Source organism: Gossypium arboreum, chromosome 5 (genome assembly GCF_025698485.1).
Source record: "Gossypium arboreum isolate Shixiya-1 chromosome 5, ASM2569848v2, whole genome shotgun sequence".
Classification (NCBI taxonomy): domain Eukaryota; kingdom Viridiplantae; phylum Streptophyta; class Magnoliopsida; order Malvales; family Malvaceae; genus Gossypium; species Gossypium arboreum.
In genome coordinates this window covers 87,158,736-87,181,601 of record NC_069074.1, presented here as the reverse complement: position 1 = coordinate 87,181,601, position 22,866 = coordinate 87,158,736, and the positions used below count along the sequence as shown (strand labels likewise).

The window sequence follows — 22,866 nt, the reverse complement described above, 5'->3', positions numbered from 1 at the left end:
TCAGCGACACCGGCTCCCATCGTCGACCAATGATTGCATTAGAAAAATAATTTTTAGTGGTGCCACTAGATAAATTGGTTGCACTGGACTAAAATGTGATTATATAAAACCTTTGGGGACCTGATGAAGTAATTACCCTTTAGATTGGCTAAAAAAAGGGTGTCTCAGTATGGCGGCAACAAATTAAATATAACTTTGGTCTATTTGCATGTTAGGTCTGTTCCTTTTGAAATTAAATTTAAATAGCCCTTAAAAATAGAAGAATAAAAAAAATAAACCCTTCTTTTTTAAAAAAAAGGTTTAAAATTATATAAAAATTATTTAAATTACCTAAATATCATCCTAAAACAATTTCTCAAGTTTATCTAAATTTAAACATTTTAAATTCATTCCTAGCATATTTGAAATTGGATAAACTTGAGGAAATTTTTCAGGGATATATTTGGATAATTTAAATAAGAATTTATATATTTTTAAGTTTATTGTTTTAAAAATAAAAAAATAAGAAGAGTTTATTTTATTATTCTTATATTTTTCACGGTTATTTAAATTTAATTTAATAAAAGGACAAACTTAACATGCAAATATACTAAAATTTGGGAAAGCATTCCACCATACTCTCTAGGCTGCACCTTTTCTCATCCAATCTAAAAGGGCAATTGCTTCATCAGGTCCCCAAAAATTTTATATAATCACAATTCAAAAAATAAAATTTTTAAAAACTGATGATTACTCAATGATGACGGGATGGTGCCACCAATAAGAATGGCAACACCGACGTGCACTATAAGAAACAAGTCATTTTCGTAATTAATCAATTTTTTAGTCAGTTTAAAAAAATCACATTTTAGTAATTAATAAATTATTTTTAAATTTTATGATACATGAAATATTTTATAATTTTAAATATAATAATAAATAATATTTAAATAATCTAATATGATAAAACATGAAATTTAATATAATGATACATAAAATATAAATTAATCTAATTTTTAAATATATTTTAAATAATTAATAAAAATATTGCAAAAACTAAAACTACGTAAATTTTAATTTTTATGTTTGGATGAAAAGGCAAAGAGGTGAAAAGGGCCTTTTAAATCGCACTTTCAACTAAAAAATTAGGTGTTCGACATTGCCATTAGGATTGATAAGAGAATCAAACTTATTTTTATTAGAAAAATAATCTTAATTGAGCTCAAATAATTCAATATTTATATGATTTGATTTTATGCACTTACACCCTATTTGAGATCCTACTAAAAGTTAGGCCTAAAGGGCTATCAAGCCACTAAATTGCAAAAGAAAAAAAAAAGAAGATTAAAAGACAACAAAAACTTTTCTAATTCAATTCATCCTAATCCCCTTTCTTGATTTTATGCATAACAATGTAGAAAAGGGTTAATCTAATTCTCTAATTTTTTAGTGACCCCAATTCTCATGAGGGCCAAATAAGCAATCAATCGGTACATAACAAGCATAATAGCCAATGCAACGGCAGACACAACTTGCCCATTGAGGCCAACAGATTTTATACCTTGAAAATCACCAATCAAGCAAGTCTTCGAATGATCACCACAAGGGTATGTTTCATTTGGCTTGTATTGAGACCCCAACAAGAGTTTGTATGTGTGATGGCTAATGGACATGTATTTGATCCATGCTATGAATGGTGGGACATGTTGGATGTAGTAACCCCCGGCGAGGAAGAAAGTGAGCATGATGACCGAACCCAGAATGGTGGCCGATTTTAAGTCCATAACCATGGCACCAAGGGCTAGTCCTAGGCCTTGTGAGACTAGGACACTAAAAAGAAGTACAAATAATGTGTGGAAGAAATTGGTTGCTGTGGGTTTAAGCCCTGCCATCCAATATGTTATGGTGAGGAAAACTGTGGGAAGAATAAGTTCCATAGGGAGATCAGCTGTGATCCTTGAAATGAAATACGAAGAGAGCCGATATGTGCCCGAAGATCGTTCTTTTTCGAGCATCATACGTTCTCGAGGGAAGGTGAATATGGCTTGAAATAGAGGGTAAAAACCCCAAAATCCTGAAGTAAAGAAGAGGAGTCCAATCTGCATGTTTGCAAATCTCGAAATCAGCATAATAGAGGGACTAAACCATAATTAGACCAATAACTTGCACAAATTAAATTACCTGGTCTTGCAAGTGAGAAATATCAATTTTCCACCATAATAAACCTGAAAGCACAGCTACAATAAGGACCTCAGCAATGTTCAAACCAGAGAATGATTCATGTTTCCTTTCTTTTACACCCCTTCGAAGCAATACAATGAATTGTTGCCACCAAGTTGTGGGCCACATTGCAAGCTTCTTGTTTTCCAATTCATCAGGAGCTGGTTCATTGCTCATATCTTGAAGCTCTTCCTTTAGTTTGTCTGCAATTTTCATCCCATAAGCACCAATCAATGTTTTCTTCACCAGGGTTTGCTCCTTCATTGACTCATTTGGTGAATCACCTACAATGAAAATACGTCACATTGGGGTTCTTTAATTAAAGTTAGTACTCGTGTTCAATATTCATATATGATATTTGAATATGAGAATATAATATATATATATATTTTACACTCACATCCAAATCTAAGTAATATAGGACTAATATTAATTACTGAAAATGGTCATACATAGGTAAATATATCATAAAAGTACTTATATTAAAAGTCAAATTATATTTTATCTCTTCTACTAAAAAATAAACAAATTAATTTCTGTACTATTTACTCTTTAATTTAATGTATAAAGATTAATTTACTTTTTTAAATAAAAGATAAAATACAATCTAAATTCTATTACAAAACTTGCACAATACTTTTACCTAAAACTTATTAAAACATAGTTAAGGGAATTTAAAATTTAGAATTTAGGGTTGAATTTTACTTTTGTTGGGAATTGAAATCATTTTCCAAGGCATTAAAGATTTCCCACGCATTTCCTAGATTGTTTATCAAAACATTAAACCGACATTGGTATTTGGAATTCATTAAAATAAATAGACTGACTCAAAAGAGAAAAAGCCTTAATTATGGTCATACTTATTAATTACAAAATTCAATTTGGTTTCAATGCAATATAAGGAAATTAACAAAGATTCATGCAAAAGATCAAAAAAACATACCGTTTGCAAGATCGAGAAGGAAATCTGAAGGGTTCATAGCAACTGATGGTACATATCCAATGCTTGAAAAATAATCCATGGTAGCCGATCCTTGTCCAAAATACAAAGGGTTGCCATCACATAACAGCAAAACCTTATGAAACATGTAAAATATCCTACTCGATGGTTGGTGTATCGTTAGCACAACTGTTCTTCCACCTTCAGTAAGCTCCAACAATGTAGAGACGATCCGTTGAGCCGTGGTCGAATCCAGACCCGACGTTGGCTCGTCTAAGAACAACAAGCTCGGGTTTATAAGCATTTCTTGACCTATACTAACCCTTTTACGTTCCCCACCAGAAACACCTCTCAAGAATGGTTCACCAATGATGCTATTTTTGCACTTTGTTAGTCCGAGTTGATCGATCACTGCTTCAGCATGCATGATCTTGTCTTGTTTGGTGAAACTATTCGGTAATCGAAGTAGAGCGGTGAAAATGAGGGTTTCGGTCACGGTTAAATGAGGGTAAAGGACATCATCTTGAGTTACGAATCCGGTTTTTCGCTTCATTGAATTGCTGAACGGCTTGCCATTGTAAGTTATGGTGCCATTTAGGTGACCTCCTAGACGACCTCCCAATGCTGTTAATAGAGTTGTTTTCCCACTACCTGATGGACCAAGCATGGCTAACATTTCCCCTGGCTGAACCATCCCACGTATCCCATTTAAGATCACTTTATTATCATCAGAACTCGGATTTTTTTCGAATAATTTACCTACTTTCCTTAATTTGATCGTATACACCACATCGATGAACTGCAAAATATTGAATCAAAAATAAAATGAGAAACACTACAAAGACAATAGGTGCCGATTCTATCAAAAGCCATGATGGGTTCACAGAGTAAAAGTGCTTCAGGTTGTTTAAACAAGCAAAAGCCATCCCTAAAGTGCAAGAGCATGCCCCCATTGTTGCTGAAAAGCAAGCAAGACTCAAATTCAAGATTCTCCATGCTAGACTCAAATTCAAGATTCTCCATCTTTAAACAAATAAAGGTCATGACAAGACTCGAACCCAAAATAGAAGATATCCTAAATATTACGCATACCTTTAGAACAACCTGTTGATTTGTAACCTTAAATATTGCGTTGGCTTTGAACTGATCTTCAGGCCGAGTTTCAGCTGCTTCAATATCCGACACTTCCTCCATTGTTACCAATCCAATCAATACTTCACTATATAAACAGAAAAAGAAAAAGGCTTATAATCTTTTATGCTTTTCAATTCACATTCAAGCATTAAAACTATATATATACATACACACGAAAAGGAGAGGTTCAAAAAATTTGCATGTTTGATGAACAAAAAAAACAAAGATAAATCGAATAAAAAAAGAACTTGATATGAATGCAAAGAAAGTGAAGATAGGTTAGTGCATTATGGGTCATAGATGATTTGCTTTTGGGGTTTACCTGTAAAACAATTCTGCCTTTTTAGTGTCCTTCATCCTTTTAACTTGTTTAACATATTTATAAGTGTTTGAGACGGGTAAATTACTTCCACTTTTATCATAATTTCCGAAATTTAATTAAACTGTTTTAATTAAAGTTCTAGCTTATATAGCAATATGAAACTAACTTTAGGATATATTCTATGTCAATACAATAATTATAAACTAAGTTTAAACTTTTACGCATATACAAACATTCCATTATAATATTATTAATAATTTTATATAAAAAATAACAAGTAATGAATTATAAGTAAATAAACTTTAGACGTTGATTATGTAACATTCATCAAATTTGAGAAATACAATATCTTATCTATAATCTATAAATTCGGAGAAATTTTTAAGTGGTTAATATATTTTTTATGTTCATTTTATTTTAAATTTTTATTATTTATCAAATTTATGAATAAAAATTAATTTTAATAAAATATTTGATTAAATAAAGTTACTTGATAACTTAATTATATGATTCTATTAAAAGACTTTTATTAAATGAATTTATATAATAAATAAAGTATGTTTTATATTAAATTACTTTATATTTAATATATATATATATATATATAAAGCTACTTTATATTTAAACAATTATATTTTCATTAACCACAAACGTAAAAAGAAAAAAAATATCACTTTTGTTTCAAATAGCCAAATTTTCCAATTATATTAATTATGCTGATTAATTATTATCTCGAATAATATTATTTTGTATTAATTATATGAATTAAAACAATGTTGCAAATTGAATATGATAAAATGATGTAATTACGGTAAGTCGAACAAATTTTAGGAGGCGAATGAAATTTTAATTTTTATAGTCTATATCTTTATAATTTTTAAAGGATTAAATCAAATTTTTATAATTTTAGGGGGGCCAAAGTACAATTTTACCTTTACTAATTTAAAATTTTAAAAAACTTTCAAGGGCCTACATAAAAATTTTTCATTTTAGGGGGTACAGGACCCCTACCAGTCCCCTTGTATTCGCCACTAGTAATTACCATTTAATTTTTTACAATTATATTTTTTAAGTTAATTATTGTAATTAAAATGTATTATTTGAAAAATTAATAAAATTAAACATAAAATGACATGTAACCATTATAAACTAGTATAATAGTGAAGAGTATAGCTAGAAACCAAAACTTTTAGAGTAAAATTAGTGTATAATTATGATAAGTTAGTTAATTAAAGAAAAAAATACTATTTTTGTTAGAAAGGAACGAATTATCAGTAAGCTCATTAATTTGATAGAAATTATAGAAAGGACTGAAAAAGAAAAATAAGTTGTGGCATTTGAAACCTAATTTTATCCCTCTTTCGCTACCTATTTTCATATGTTTTTTAAAAAAATAAAAATTTATAGCTAACCTTTCATTGCTGGAAATCAGTTTAACTTCTTATATCAAAGATTGCTTTAATCAAAATTTTGATGAGTTTTTTTCTTAGGCCAAGAAAAATTCTTAATGATAAATCAATTAAGAAGGGAAGCGTAAAAGAAAAATTCCTTATCAAATTAAAAATAATACATAAATATAAAAAAATTAAATTGGCAATTAACAAATTGCAATCAACAAACACTTAGTGTTATTTCCAGCAAAATTCTTCAAATTAGGGAATATAATTTAATTTGGTTCTCAAACTTCAAAATATTCTAATTGAATCCTCAAAATACGAGGCTTCGTTTATTTCATGTAAAAGATTTTACTGAAAATATTTTCATTGTTTTCCTACATTTGTTTGGTGGAGAATGAGTTACCAAAAGTATGTCATTTTCCAAGACACGTTAAAATGAAGTTTTTTTTTGAAGAAAATGTCTTACGCTTTGTAATCTCGTAAGATATTTTTCAACATTTACTTCTCTAAGCCCTTACCCTCAAAACATCTTAGATTGGCTTTTGATCAAGAACCATTATTGACGTTGGTTCTTCTCCCTCTCCGAAAACAAGAACTCAGGCGAGATATATTTGACTTTGGGTTTATGGGTTTTTTTTTTTTTCCATTTCCAATTTCTTTTCTTGATTTTCCATTTTCATCTCATTCCTTACTTTACTATATTCATTTTCTTTCATTCCTTACTTTACTATATTCATTTTCTTTCCTTTAGCTTTGATGGGTTTCCATCTTATGTAGAATATCTTTGATATCTTATTGTTTCTAGTTAAAAGCTCACCTTGAACCTCTTTTTCCTTTTATTTTTGTTTTTCTCCTTTGTCTAATATACCTAAAAATTATTCTATTTGATTTTTACCACCTTTTTTATGCTCAATTTTCTTTTTTAAGGGATGTTGCATTTTCTTACAATACATTTTGTCTCTCGAGTAAATCAAGGTAGATCTTTATGCTATATGTCATTTATGCTTCTAGATTAAGAACAATTTATAATGGTAGAAACTTTCATTAGGCATCCTTTTTAAAGTGGAAGCTTTTTAGTTTTCAATTGTTGTTTTATACGCATTGTTAGTCACATTATACATACCTTAGATGTTTAGTTGTCAAAGGGATGTTCCACTGTAGTTATGTTTCCATGGTATCATAGGCTTTGGATTGTTCAGAATATAACAATTTTTTTTCCAAGAAGACCATTTGGAGCAATCATCATAACTTGGAAAGAAGTGAACATCACTTGTGAACTTCATTATAATAAACACATTCTTTTGAAATGAAGAAAAAAAAAACTTGGTGAAATATTAGGGGTTGCGCCATAGAGGTAGAGGCTAGCACATTGAACATACCTTTTCTTTAAAAAAAAAATTAGGTGAAATATTATGTTAGAAAAAGCATACTAATCATATAGGATATCAACATATGCATTAGTTTGATGACATGGTAAGATAAGAAATAGTCATAGTAACTAAGTTATAAAGTAAATTATGGTTAAAAGTTCACTATCTTTAATCCACCTTCAAGAAAGCCATTGCGTGAAAAAGGAACTTGAGTTACTATGATGAAAATACTATAAATAGAAAACCAAGAATTAGAAAATATAAATATGACATCCATCTTTTGATTGAGGGCATTCATAAAACTAATAGAAAACCAAGAATTAGAAAATATAAATATGGCATCCATCTTTTGAATGAGGGCATTCATAAAACTAACATATGATATTTTTCAGTATTAGCCAACTAACATTTTTTATCGTGCATTTTACTTTATGACCTGTATTGCATCTTCTTCTTCTTTTTTTGTATTATTGAATTTTTTTTGTCTGTTAATACCATAAGTACATATTGAAGGCTAGAAGTTGAGTTAATTTTCACTATCCATATTGATATAAAATGAAATTTAAAAATTGTTTGAATTTATTCTATAAGCTCAATACTTGTGTGCTAATACCATGTTTCTTTTTACTCTTTAAAAGTGATTCCATGGAGACGGATGGGTTTGATGACGATTATGTTTTGTAATGATCAAATATTTGTGTGGCATTATTTTGTCTAGATGGACCTTAATAAATATCATAATGCAATTGTTGGGGCCTTGGCTGCAATTTTAGCTTTTGGGGCTTTTTGGATCAAAAGATTAAAAACTAGGAAGCCCCTCGTGTGAATCGAAATTATGAAGGAGAAAATTATATTAATAGTATTCTATATAGAAGTGACCAACATTGTATTATGTGATAAGGATGAGATTTTTTTTTTTAAATTTGTGTGACACTCTTACTAGGAACAATTTGTTACAATTAACTAGATTGGTGAATGTTAGGGAGCAAGTGGTTATATTTGCACATACAATTGGTCATAATGTAAGGTTTCAAGTGATTAGAGTAAGATATTATAGATCAATTGAGAATATTCATCATTACTATAGGGTTGAATTAAGAGTTATTTTGAAATTGCGTAAACTATGTAACACCTTACGCCCGACCCAATTTACCGGATCTGAATATAGGATGTCACCAGAACTTAAAGCACTTAACAAAAATTTTAAAATGGGTAAAGATTTTACTGAACGTACTTCTTACTTATTTATTTTTATTATAATTCAAAGATTTGGAAGGTAAACATATGTTTAATTACAACTAATCAACACAACCAGAATTATGGGCGACACAAGACATCAAAGAAAAGAAAGATGATGAAGAAAATAGAACAAAAAAAAAAACAAAGGAAAAAAGAAAAGAAATGGAAAAGAAAACACGAAACTTTTGGGTATGATAAAGCTTTACCACCAAATCAACAGACTCATTCTTGTTAACAACTGAACAAAAATGATATATAAGCTAGATTTTCAAAGTCAGGGGTTGGAACAAAAATAACAAAAATTCAAGGGAAATGATTTGAACACAGGACCTCTCACACACATCCAAAACACTTAACCACTGAACCAAGTCAAATTATTTTACACAACCCCTGCATCCTTAAATAAAAACAAGGCATGTCCACTTTGGATTCACTAAGCTCAATTCCTACTAACCTGATTTTTGGGATGTGACATATTTCATGTCCACTTATCCAACTTTAAGTATGGTGTATAATTGCACAACCTTACTTACATCAAATCATACCAAAACACATTCCAAACATTGCATTTAACTATTTCCCAATCAATCAATCCAATATAACTTAATTTGGCCTCAAAACTTATCAATCTAACTTAATCAAATTTAGCCTAATCAATCATACATTTGGCCATTCAATATCATCGTTTAAATATACCATTTCATACTCATCATGCCGTTCACACAACTTCTTCCATTTAACCAAAAGCATATCATATCAACAAGCTTTACTATATTGCAAATCATACCTAACATAGATTCAAGTTATGTCACCTACGTACATGCCACATAAATGAGCCTTTAAATAATTGAAAGACTATCAAATCAATAATGAGATAGTGTGAGCTTATCGATGATCTGATAGACACATTCCTCAAGTCAGCAATTTACAAAGAAAAAGTGAGACAACAGAGTAAGCATATTGAATGCTTAGTAAGCCCATATGAAATTTACTTATCTTACCTTCACATTTCAACAATTAAGCAATTAAAACACATTGGAATAGAGAATTGTGATCCTTTGGCATCCTTATACTTTCATATGCAATTCAAAAAATACATCCACTAGGTTAGTTCATTTACATGTCATGAATTTATAACACAATCATATACATATTTAACAATTCATCTTATATCATATACTAACCAAATCATATTCAATTTGCAAGCATATATAATTCCATTCGTATTCAATCATTTCGACCATTTCATTTCCATTTATTTACCATTTTCTTGCTTGAAAGAACCTTAGTAAGCCGAAATAGGATACAAAAGATTATAATGCTCACATAAGCTGACATTTATAACTCGAGAATTGAAACAAATGTTGGATTTCAAATCATCATGTAAATCATTGATCGTATTCATATTTGACCCTAATGGCATACCATATGTATCCTAATCCTTTACTAAATTCACACGAGCATTATTATTGTAATCGTATCATTTCAATACCTGTAACAACATATATATATCATTCTATCATATGAACATTTCATTTTCATGCAGTACCTTGTACCTATTCGTAATCACCATGTATTTCATACCTTACGATTTGGTCCATTTGATGCCAAAAATCAATCAATTCTCATTTATATAACTAATGAACTAATCAGATACAATTAAAGAAAAACATTACTAAAATAGGAAGTTCCATATGAACTTATCTGGTTAAAAAAACAATGAAATCTTTAAGGACCATTCAACAATTTTACCTTTTCCCCGATTATCTTCAGTTTGGTTCATTTCTCGATCCATACAATAATTCAATTTAATTTATCAATTCCAAACATCTTATATCATCCTATTATATGCATGTATCAATTCAATTTTATTATTTGAGGGCCCCCTAAATTTTTGTATTTTATTCAATTTAGTCCTTAAAACTGAAATTGCGATAACTTTCAAATTTGAGCTTCGATTTCAAAACTGATCTCAATTACATCCTTATAGGATCCTACTATCAATAATTATAGGAATTTATCATCAATTTTGAAATTTATACACTTTAGTCCCTATGTTCAAAAACTAGCATTTGAACTTTACAAACTAGTCTTTTTTCACTTCTAAGCTTAAAATCTAACAATTTAGTACCAATTTATTCAAGCATTCATCAATGAAAACTTTGAGAAACTTTAAAAATTTTACAAATTGGTACATGGGCTAGCTAAATCAAGCTCTCACGACCTCAAAAACATAAAATTACAAAAAAAAAAAGGAAGACTAAATTGAACTCACCTATTAATCACTGAAAGTTTGAGCTTCCCAAACCCTATTTTTTTTCTCTTTTGCTTGTGAAGAAGAAATTGAACATGAACATGAAAAATGTTTTGTTTATTTTATTTTATTTTGTCTTTTATACTTGTTTAATAATTAACTAATCAAGATTAACTTAATTAATTATAATTATTTAACCTTAAGCATGCTTAGTTCAACGTTGGTGGATTACAATTCACATCCACCACTCAATGTCAAATCAAAAAGTGCCAAATTGCTCAATTGGTTCTTTAGTTATAAAAAAATCCATAACGATAATTTTTTATCACTTTTACAATTTAATCGTTATACCTTAATTAACTATTAATATGACAAAATTATAGAACCAAACTTTAATAAAATTTAATACCAACCTAGTAAATATTAAATAATAATATTTACGAACTCAAACATCAGAAATGAGGTTCTGAAACCATTTAAAAACGGGTTGTTACATGTATTTTGTGTAGCACCCCAAACCCGGCCCAGAAGTTATGGCCGAATCCGGCATGCCACATCAAAAACGTAAAAAAAATTTCCATTCTAAGTCCAGAAAATCGTACTTGATGTTCAAAAGATTAATTCATTAAGGGTTAAAGTGAATGGAAGCTGTGCACCAGGTAGGAAACCGGAAAAGAGGTGGTGAGTCCATCGGACTGCTTAAGTACCAAGCTCCCTTCGGATCCAATCCTAGACATGCATACCGCCATTGCCACACCTTAATGTCATGGATATTTCTAGGAAACCGATTCAATTAAGTCATTTTAGGAAAAGTGATTAATTTTGGAAAATACTTTCATTCTTGGAAGCTTTGCTTGTTGTCGTGTTATTTTGAAATCAAGCTGTTGTTTTTGAAAAGCGCGCCTAAAGCTATCCAATTTCAATAGTTAAAATAAGTATTACCTATCTTAGTAATACATATTAAAAACCATCAAAAATAAATAAGCGGCCTTATTACATTTAAAAGCCCAAAACCTCAAACGTAAATAAAAGGATGTCCAGTTCACGGAAGAAAATCAAACTTTGAGCGGTGGCCACTCAATTCCCTCACAGCTCCAAGCCCACTATGGTTGGGGATTTCTGCATGGATGAAAATAAAAGGGTGAGTTTGGGAAACTCAGTGTGTAAGGAAAACCCATTCAAAGCCCAAGTCAGCTCAAGCCTATTGGGCCTAAGCCCATTCAGTAATAGTGATCTTGGGCGAGCCCTTTTCGATTACAATAAGCTGGGCCTTAGCCCTTATTCAGATAATGATATGGCCCATAGGCCCATTTCAAAATACATGCAACATCAAGTAAACATATGCAAGCCCATTTGGGAGACTACTCAACCCACCAACCACTACACTCCACCCGTACCAGCCATACACTCCATGTGGGAATAGCTCAACCCACCCATTTAACACTCCACATTCTTGACCTCATTTTGCTCGATTAACGATAAATTGAGGCAAAGCCTCCAAGACGTGGACAAGCCACTTTCAGTACTTCCTCCGTCAATATCCCGGTCCATGCATCGATAATAACAACATGGCATGCGATAAATAACAACGATCAAACATGCATTTAGGTCAATTTAACCTAGGGGTATTTCAATAATTTATCTCCTAGGGCAAAACTATAAATTTTCCACTTTTAAAGGTATTTCATAATTTATCTATTTTAGGGTTTTCATGCATATTCCTACTTTTCACGTACTAACAGAATCACGTGCATCGAGGGTTCTTACGAATTGGGCCGTTGGCCCATCATTCCAATTTTGGCCCATTAAGCCCAAAAATATCGAGGGCATAGAAATCATGCACTTCATGGGTCAAACATTGCAGCTTACCAAAAATATTAATCGATTTACCTCACGAGCATTCGCACACTCGCAAATCTACAAAATACCGGTTTTCGGCATTTCGGCTTTTTGGCTTTTGCCGATCTAGACTAAGAAAGAGGGTGTTAGTTACACACTGTTTGCGACGATATCTTGTGAGATCCACACGAACCGCCTACAATTGGATTACTAACACGTTAATCTAACTATTCAAATATAAACTACGTATTAACCCCTTACAATATTCGGCCAACCACACCTACAGATCATAGTAAGCTTATAGGAAATCAATAAGCAACTCATTAACAAATTTTTGTCAATGTTTACCACATAATCATAATTTCACTGCAAGCTGTCTTCCTGAGCAACAGTCACTAAATCATTTATAACTGGATCTACGAAACTCCAAATCAAGTGCCGTTAATTTTCCCTGAAAATAGACTCATATATCTTATATCCATAAAATTTTCAGAATTTTTGGTTTGGCCAATCAATACCAGATTTTTCTCAAAGTTTCACATGTTTCACTGTTTGACTAATCTGACCACTCTTCATTACGAATCAAATTTCTCATTGTACAGAATTCAAAATATGTTCTTGTTTATTCCATTTGAAACTAGACTCATTAAGCTTTAATTACATAATTTATTCACCTTCTAACTCATCTCTCACAATTTATGGTGATTTTCCAAAGTCACGTTACTGCTGCTGTCCCAAGCAGATTTATTACCAAATCACTCTTTCACACATAACTTGCATGCTTGTTATTTAAACATGTATATCACCAATCAATCATCACATATCTATGATTTTACTTAAGTATAATCTCCATTTCATCATTTTAAAGCACAACATGTTAGCTGATTTTTCCCTTTAACATCTAAGGCACATGCATGCTCATTTGTTTGGCTCAACTTCACCTATCTTCCATTTTTCATCAAAAGAACATGAAACAACAACCATTTCCTTCATTTTAATTCATGACTAAATGCTCACAACACAACTAAAAATCAAAATATACTTCAAGAGTTAAGGTAGAATCAAGAAGAACTCATGAACCTCAAAATAGAAGCAAGGTACCAAGAACTTACCTTCAATTTTCCTCCTCCTAATGACCGAATACTCAAGAGCTTTCTCCTCTCCTTTCTCTTCTCTAACTTTCAGCTATGATGAACAAAGATGGACAAAACTTTGTTCTTTTCACCCCTTTTTCTTTTAATAAAACTTCATATTCCATCCATTTAATTCTTTAATACAAAAGATATGAAATTCTTATCATGAAACATTTACCTAACCCATTATCATGAAACATTTACCTAACCCATTATCATGGAACATTTACCTAACCTATTATCATGGAACATTTACCTAACCCATTATCATGGAACATTTACCTAACCTATTATCAAGGAACATTTACCTAACCTATTATCAATTTGTATCAATTTGTACCATAAATTATGGATATCAAGTGCACATTTTGTCTACAACAACATGATGGCTGGCCACTTCATGTAAAATGGGAGGTTTGTCATGCAAATCCTCCTATTTTGCACTCCTATTTATTTGGCCACTTCAGTTTAGCCTATAGCATTTTCAAACATTTTCACATAGGTCCTATTTCATAATTTCACTCCCTTTTTCTTATGGAACAAAAATTAACTAAAATTACCGGGTTCTATCTTAAGTTTGGGCTTTCTAGAGGCCCACTAACATAATTAAACCTATGCCAACATTCACAAAATTCTCGAAAATTGGGGCGTTACAACTCTACCCTCCTTAAAGAAATTTCGTCCTCGAAATTTACCTAATCCAAACAGATGAGGGTATTCTGTTGCATCGTCTCTTTCGCTCCCAAACTCGAAGTTTCCCTTCCTTAACTTGTTGAAAACGAGCGACCAAAGACTCATCGTTCAACAGTTTTTCCTTAATCTGATCCACCCAGTTGGCCTCACTTGCAACTCAACCAGCAGACTTCCATCGTCATCTGAGACTCAGACGAGCAAACATTGCTCTCGGATCGATCTGACTCTACGACTTAGAGCATCGGCTACCACATTAGCCTTGCTTGGGTGATACTCGATCGAACAGTCATAATCCTTAAGCAACTCAATCCATCTCCTTTGCCTAAGGTTCAGCTCCTTCTGAGTCAACAAATACTTAAGACTCTTATGGTTAGTGTATATAATACACCTTTCTCCGTACAAGTAATGTTTCCAAATCTTAAGTGCAAATATCACTGCTGCCAACTCTAAATCATGAGTCAAATAGTTTCCCTCATGAGGCTTAAGCTATCGTGATGCATATGAAACCACCTTACCCTCTTGCATTAACACGCAGCCCAAACCCACGTGTGATGCGTCACTGTACACAGTAAAATCCTTCCCAGACTCCGGCTGAATTAACACAAGTGCTTCAGTTAGAACTTTCTTCAACTTCTCAAAAGCTTCCTGCTGTTTCTTAGTCCAATACAAACGATACTCCTTTCCTTATGAGTTTTGTCAGAGGTGCTGCCATCACAGAAAAACCTTCCACAAACCTTCTGTAATATCCTGCCAGTCCTAGGAAACGCCGTATTTCTGACACTGACCTAGGCGGCTTCCACTCCAAAATCGCTTCAATTTTCCGAGGGTCCACCTTAATCCCCTCAGCAGAGACCACATGTCCTAAGGAGGTTACCTCCCAACCAAAATTCATACTTGCTGAACTTCGCAAAGAGTTCCTTCTCCCTTAATACGTACAGCACTATACGGAGATGCTCATCATGTTTCGTTTCAGTTTCAAAATATACCAGGATATCGTCAATAAAGACGACTACAAACTGATCCAAAAATGGTTGGAACACACGATTCATCAGATCCATAAATGTTGCAGGAGCGTTCATCAGTCCAAATGGCATAACCAGAAACTCGTAATGACCATACCGAGTCCTGAATGCTATTTTATGGATATCTGCCTCCTTGACCCTTAACTGATGATATCCAGATCGAAGGTCGATCTTGGAAAATACAGAAGCTCCTCTAAGCTGGTCGAACAGATCATCAATCCTTGGCAGTGGATACTTATTCTTAATCGTCAGTTTGTTCGACTGGAGATAATCAATGTACATCCGCATCGTACCATCCTTCTTTTTCACGAATAGCACCGGTGCTCCCCATGGAGACACGTTTAGCCTAATAAAGCCCCTATCCAATAACTCTTGAATTTGAGCCTTTAACTCCACTAACTCCTTCGGTGCCATCCTATACGGTGCGATGGACACAGGTTCCGTTCCAGGCAACAAATCTATTCCAAACTCAACTTCTCGGTTCGGAGGCAATCCTGGAAGCTCCTCTGGAAAAACATCTTGGAACTCTTTTACGGTCCTAACCTTATCCACTGTCAGTCCCTCCTCTTCTGACTGACTTACAAATGCCAAATAGACCTCACAACCTTTCCGAATCCACTTTTCGACTCTTAATACCGACACCACATTGGACAAATAATCCCTTCACTCACCTATCACCATAACCTCCTCATCCTTTATGGTCCTTAACACCATTCGTTTAGCAGCACAATCCAGAGTCGCTTTATGCTTAACAAGCCAGTCCATTCCCAAAATGAGATCAAACTCTTCGAACGGTAACTCCATCAGATCTCCAGGGAAAATCTTACCTTGAGTTTCCAAGGGTACATCCCTATACAGTTTGTCTACCCTAACCGAGTGACCCAAGGGACTTAGTACAGATACCCCACTCACAATCTCCTCAGAGCAGTCCAAGTCGTCCATAATCCGTTCTGTGGCCTCCAACCAATATTTCACCACATTCGGGGCTATACCAGACACGCCCTTAAAGATCTCCGTTCCGTTAGTCCCGAAGTCATTCAGAAATAGATCCCTGAATTTCGTTGCCCGAACTTGCTCCGGCAACCCTTTCCAGAACACGAAGCATTGCCTGTGACAGGGCATCATCCTCGGTACCGCGGTCATGAGACTCTACCTCTATTGTCGGTGGTACCGGTGCATCCACCGCCGGCATATGTCTCGAAGACGAAGATCTCGCTTGAGCACTTCCTCGGACCGTCCACGGCCTCTTGTACTCATATCGTATTATCTTGATTACGAATTTTTATGCATCAATTAATATTCCAGTGTTTATTACAGATGTTTTATGAATCAGACAGTAGTTTAGAGTTTGTTTTTGCAGAATCGAAGTCTAGCTACAGTTTCAGTCTCTTATCAAATTTTCCTATGGTTTCAGTATCATCCTATCTAGAGTATCCTAATAGGGTTTCAGTACAGACAGATAATTCAGGAAAATATTCAGAAAAATTCAGAATACTTACAGACTTGAGCCGGAGATTCGGAATGCCACCTTCTAAAGATCTAAATTTTGAAAACCGCATTTTTCGCAATCTTTATAAAATTTTTGTTTTCAAAGATCTAAATTTTGTAAACCCATTCCACAGCCGAGTTGTTGTAACCTAGGCTCTGATACCACTAAATGTAGCACCCCAAACCCGGCCCAGAAGTTATGGCCGAATCCGGCATGCCACATCAAAAACGTAAAAAAAAATTTCCATTCTAAGTCCGAAAATCGTACTTGATGTTCAAAAGATTAATTCATTAAGGGTTAAAGTGAATGGAAGTCATGCACCGGTAGGAAACCAGGAAAAGAGGTGGTGAGTCCATCGGATTGCTTAAGTACCAAGCTCCTTCGGATCCAATCCTGACATGCATACCGCCATTGCCACACCTTAACGTCATGGATATTTCTAGGAAACCGATTCAATTAAGTCATTTTAGGAAAAGTGATTAATTTTGGAAAATACTTTCATTGCGGAAGCTTTGCTTGTTGTCGTGTTATTTTGAAATCAACTGTTATTTTTGAAAATCGCCTAAAGCTATCCAATTTCAATAGTTAAAATAAGTATTACCTATCTTAGTAATACATATTAAAACCATCAAAAATAAATAAGCGGCCTTATTACATTTAAAAGCCCAAAACCTCAAACGTAAATAAAAGGATGTCCAGTTCACGGAAGAAAATCAAACTTTGAGCGGGTGGCCACTCGAATTCCCTCACGACTCCAAGCCCACTATGGTTGGGGATTTCTGCGTGGATGAAAATAAAAGGGGTGAGTTTGGGAAACTCGGTGTGTAAGGAAAACCCATTCAAAGCCCAAGTCAGCTCAAGCCTATTGGGCTAAGCCCATTCAGTAACAGTGATCTTGGGCGAGCCCTTTTCAGATTACAATAAAGCGGGCCTTAGCCCTTATTGAGATAATGTATGGCCCATAGGCCCATTTCAAAATACATGCAACATCGGTAAACATATGCAAGCCCATTTGGGAGACTACTCAACCCACCAACCACTACACTCCACCCGTACCAGCCATACACTCCATGTGGGAATAGCTCAACCCACCCACCCAACACTTCACATTTGCGGCCTTTTGCTCGATTATCGATAAATTGAGGCAAAGCCTCCGATCGTGGACAAGCCACTTTCAGTACTTCCTCCGTCAATATCCCGGTCCATGCATCGAGATAATAACAACATGGCATGCGATAAATAACAACATCAAACATGCATTTAGGTCAATTTAACCCTAGGGGTATTTCAGTAATTTATCTCCTAGGGTAAAACTATAAATTTTCACTTTTAAAGGTATTTCAGTAATTTATCTATTTTAGGGTTTTTCATGCATATTCCTACTTTTCACGTACTAACGAGAATCACGTCATCGAGGGTTCTTACGAATTGGGCAGTTGGCCCATCATTCCAATTTTGGCCCATTAAGCCCAAAAATATCGAGGGCATAGAAATCATGCACTTTGCAGTCAAACATTGCAGCTTACCAAAAACATTAATCGATTTACCTCACGAGCATTCGCACACTCGCAAATCTACAAAATACGGTTTTGGCATTTCGGCTTTTGGCTTTTGCCGATCTAGACTAAGAAAGAGGGTGTTAGTTACACACATTTGCTGACGATATCTTGTGAGATCCACACGAACCGCCTACAATTGGATTACTAACACGTTAATCTAACTATTCAAATATAAACTACGTATTAACCCCTTACAATATTCGCCAACCACACCTACAGATCATAGTAAGCTTATAGAAATCAATAAGCAACTCATTAACAAATTTTGTCAATGTTTACCACATAATCATAATTTCACTGCAAGCTGTCTTCCTGAGCAACAGTCACTAAATCATTTATAACTGGATCTACGAAACTCCAAATCAAGTGCCGTTAATTTTCCTGAAAATAGACTCATATATCTTATATCCATAAAATTTTCAGAATTTTTGGTTTGGCCAATCAATACCAGATTTTTCTCAAAGTTTCGCATGTTTCACTGTTTGACTAATCTGACCACTCTTCATTACGAATCAAATTTCTCATTGTACAGAATTCAAAATATGTTCTTGTTTATTCCATTTGAAACTAGACTCATTAAGCTTTAATTACATAATTTATTCACCTTCTAACTCATCTCTCACAATTTATGGTGATTTTCCAAAGTCACGTTACTGCTGCTGTCCCAAGCAGATTTATTACCAAATCACTCTTTCACACATAACTTGCATGCTTGTTATTTAAACATGTATATCACCAATCAATCATCACATATCTATGATTTTACTTAAGTATAATCTCCATTTCATCATTTTAAAGCACAACATGTTAGCTGATTTTTCCCTTTAACATCTAAGGCACATGCATGCTCATTTGTTTGGCTCAACTTCACCTATCTTCCATTTTTCATCAAAAGAACATGAAATAACAACCATTTCCTTCATTTTAATTCATGACTAAATGCTCACAACACAACTAAAAATCAAAATATACTTCAAGAGTTAAGGTAGAATCAAGAAGAACTCATGAACCTCAAAATAGAAGCAAGGTACCAAGAACTTACCTTCAATTTTCCTCCTCCTAATGACCGAATACTCAAGAGCTTTCTCCTCTCCTTTCTCTTCTCTAACTTTCAGCTATGATGAACAAAGATGGACAAAACTTTGTTCTTTTCACCCCTTTTTCTTTTAATAAAACTTCATATTCCATCCATTTAATTCTTTAATACAAAAGATATGAAATTCTTATCATGAAACATTTACCTAACCCATTATCATGAAACATTTACCTAACCCATTATCATGGAACATTTACCTAACCTATTATCATGGAACATTTACCTAACCCATTATCATGGAACATTTACCTAACCTATTATCAAGGAACATTTACCTAACCTATTATCAATTTGTATCAATTTGTACCATAAATTATGGATATCAAGTGCACATTTTGTCTACAACAACATGATGGCTGGCCACTTCATGTAAAATGGGAGGTTTGTCATGCAAATCCTCCTATTTTGCACTCCTATTTATTTGGCCACTTCAGTTTAGCCTATAGCATTTTCAAACATTTTCACATAGGTCCTATTTCATAATTTCACTCCCTTTTTCTTATGGAACAAAAATTAACTAAAATTACCGGGTTCTATCTTAAGTTTGGGCTTTCTAGAGGCCCACTAACATAATTAAACCTATGCCAACATTCACAAAATTCTCGAAAATTGGGGCGTTACATTTTGGTTTAAAGAGTTAATGTATGGATTTGGTTAGTTGATTATGGCTTGTAAAAAGATTTAATTTTTGTTTAAAATGGTATGATATGCTGAAATATTTATGGCCTTGATGAAATGGGTATAAATGTATATAAATTGAATGTATTTCAATAGGTATTAAACTTACAAGTGATTTACTATTTGCATTTTGTTGAGTAAGACATTAAAGTACATGAACTGAAGTTAGAGTGTTACATATGTTAGCTAAATATGAATTGATTAGCTAAATACGAATTGATTGTTTTTAGATATTGTTAGGAAGAAAATTGGAGGTCGATGTGTATTAAAATTGCAGAAGCAGTATGTGACGTCGTGACGTTGCTCGAACATCATCACGATGAGATTTGAATACCATGTCACGGTGCAACGTCGAAATTTGGTCATTGCAACGAGGGTAGACACTATGTTGCTGTAACAGCCCGGTTTAAACCCTAGTCGAAATAGTAGTTTCGGGACCACAAATCCAAGTAAAAAAATATCTTAATATTATTTTCCGTGCTTATTATATTTGAATTAGTATGTGTGAAAATTTCGTACAAAAATTTAATCGTTTGTGTGCTTAATTTGATAAAAGGACCTAATCGCGTAAAATGTAAAAGTTGTCTGTTGTTTGTTAAAGTGCCTTTTTGTTATGTCTTTTTAAATGAGAGGTCCTTATTATGTTATTAGACCATTTATATATTAAATGGACATTTTTGGACATTCATTATAAGTTTAAATGTTTATTTTATTAAGGGCAAAATTGGTATTTGGTAATTTAAGCTATATTAAATAAAAGAAAAACATGGATTAGTGATATATTCATCTTTTTGGCCGAATATATCAAATAAAAAGAAAGAAAAATACAAGCTTAGGGTTTGACTAAGAGATTTGGTGATTAAGGTATGTGTTTTGATTCGTTTTTGATGATTTCTATGTTTTTGTGATCGTTGCTTTGTGTTTTACTAAGCCCATGCCTCAATTTCTGATTCTGTTGATGATTTTGAGTTATGCCATTGATGTAACTATGAGTTTTATGAAGTTTGATGATAGTATATGAAAGCTTGATGTTGGGTTAATATGTTTTGTCTTTGAATTTTTGATGAATTTGAGTAATTAGGACTAAATTGTAAAAATGAGATTTTTAGGGACTAAAATGTGAAATTAATAAAATATGTGGGCTTATATTAACACTATGAAAATTCAACTAAGCTTGTGTAAAAGAGAATTTTGTGTATTTTGTGATTTTATGAATTAGGGACTAAAGTGTTAAAATGTGAAAATGTGAGGGTTAATTTGTAAAATACCCTAATTATGTGTTATTGGATTGAATTGAATGAATTTTTGAATAAAAGATTTAAATTTGAATATATATAGATCAAGAACCAAAGAAAAAGGAATTAGACCGGGGAAAGTCGAAAGTCGTCAAATAGCTGATTCCGTTCATTCGAATCTGTGCGAAGTAGGTCAATAGAAAAATAAATGTGTTTTGAATTGAATTATTATTGTTTATATGCTCTTGAACAATGATGAATGATTATATGAGTTGAGTATGAGATATTCGAGAAAGTGTCGACAAAGTTTCGACGTCCGAAAAGTCCCGTACGAACCATAAGAATAGTTAGGATACATGTGTCAACTTATTCAATTGACGGTAGTCGATACACATCCTCATTGTACCATCCTTCTTCTTTACGAACAGAACAGGTGCTCCCCACGGAGACACACTGGGACGAATAAACCCACGATCTAACAGCTCCTGAATTTGAGCCTTAAGTTCTGTCAGCTCATTCGGTGCCATTCGGTAAGGGGCGATAGACACCGGAGCTGTGCCAGGAATCAACTTAATCCCAAATTCTACCTTACGGCTTGGAGGAAATCCTGATAATACCTCTAAAAAAACATCTGGAAAGTTCCTCACCGTTCGGATGTCCTTAACCGAAGAGTTCTCAGAATCAGCAACACTGATATACGCCAAGTACGCCTCGCGCCCCTTCCTTACCAACTTTTCTTCCACTAATGCAGATATCACATTAGTCAGATAATCTCATCGTTCCCCAACCACGACTATCTCATTATCATCCTCGGTCCTCAGAACAACCCCTTTTCTAGCACAATCTAGACTTACACGATGGTTCACCAATCAGTCCATACCCAGAATTAAGTTGAACTCCCCAAACGGAAGTTCCATCAGGTCAGCCAGGAATATAATCCCTTGGACTTCCAACGGAACGTCTTTGAATAGTTTGCTAACCCTAATAGACTGCACCAATAGACTCACCACTAAAATCTCACTAGAAGCGCTCTCATACGGTATTCCCAAAGTCCCAGACACAGAACATGCAACGTAGGAATGTGTAGAGCCTATGTCTATCAAAGCAACATAAGGTACATTAAGAATTAAGAACATACCCGTGATGACGTCTGGAGCATTTCCATCATCATGACGACGTGAAGCATACACAAGCGCAGGTTTCCTTGCCTCTGTCGACCCAGCACCTCGGCCTGGTGTTCTCTGTCCTCGACCCATACTGTTATCAC

The 22,866-nt window shown here is 33.5% G+C and overlaps 2 protein-coding genes across 3 annotated transcripts; both read right to left on the bottom strand.

The window, feature by feature from the left end:
• Nucleotides 1–1,150: 1,150 nt before the first annotated feature.
• LOC108452038 (ABC transporter G family member 9-like) lies at nt 1,151–4,689 on the bottom strand. Of its 2 annotated transcripts, none has more exons than XM_053027612.1 (5): nt 4,596–4,689; nt 4,232–4,358; nt 3,143–3,938; nt 2,161–2,483; nt 1,151–2,078 (listed from the first exon to the last, which is right to left on the bottom strand). In XM_053027612.1, the coding sequence occupies exons 1-5, from the start codon at nt 4,628–4,630 to the stop codon at nt 1,410–1,412; spliced, it is 1,950 nt and encodes a 649-aa protein (XP_052883572.1). In that variant the 5' UTR covers nt 4,631–4,689; the 3' UTR covers nt 1,151–1,409. The 2 variants fall into 2 exon arrangements, with proteins under 2 accessions (XP_052883572.1, XP_052883573.1); XM_053027613.1 differs by lacking the exon at nt 4,596–4,689 and adding an exon at nt 4,444–4,585.
• A 17,079-nt stretch (nt 4,690–21,768) lies between these two features.
• Nucleotides 21,769–22,855, bottom strand: LOC108451709 (uncharacterized). The gene is made up of 4 exons (XM_017749369.1): nt 22,738–22,855; nt 22,480–22,695; nt 22,044–22,341; nt 21,769–21,778 (listed from the first exon to the last, which is right to left on the bottom strand). Exons 1-4 carry the CDS (start codon nt 22,853–22,855, stop codon nt 21,769–21,771), a joined length of 642 nt encoding a protein of 213 aa, XP_017604858.1.
• Nucleotides 22,856–22,866: the final 11 nt, after the last annotated feature.

What these genes read in the sequence shown, in the direction of transcription:
- LOC108451709 (XM_017749369.1), bottom strand. Translation starts at nt 22,855, where the DNA reads ATGGGTCGAGGACAGAGAACACCAGGCCGAGGTGCTGGGTCGACAGAG. An exon ending in TGCTCCAGACGTCATCACGG is followed by an intron (nt 22,696 to 22,737) that starts GTATGTTCTTAA and finishes TTGCTTTGATAG; the next exon opens with ACATAGGCTCTACACATTCC. An exon ending in GGAGTTCAACTTAATTCTGG is followed by an intron (nt 22,342 to 22,479) that starts GTATGGACTGAT and finishes TATCTGCATTAG; the next exon opens with TGGAAGAAAAGTTGGTAAGG.
- LOC108452038 (XM_053027612.1), bottom strand. Translation starts at nt 4,630, where the DNA reads ATGAAGGACACTAAAAAGGCAGAATTGTTTTACAG. An exon ending in AAGGCAGAATTGTTTTACAG is followed by an intron (nt 4,359 to 4,595) that starts GTAAACCCCAAA and finishes CTGTTTATATAG; the next exon opens with TGAAGTATTGATTGGATTGG. An exon ending in TTTCTCACTTGCAAGACCAG is followed by an intron (nt 2,079 to 2,160) that starts GTAATTTAATTT and finishes GCAAACATGCAG; the next exon opens with ATTGGACTCCTCTTCTTTAC.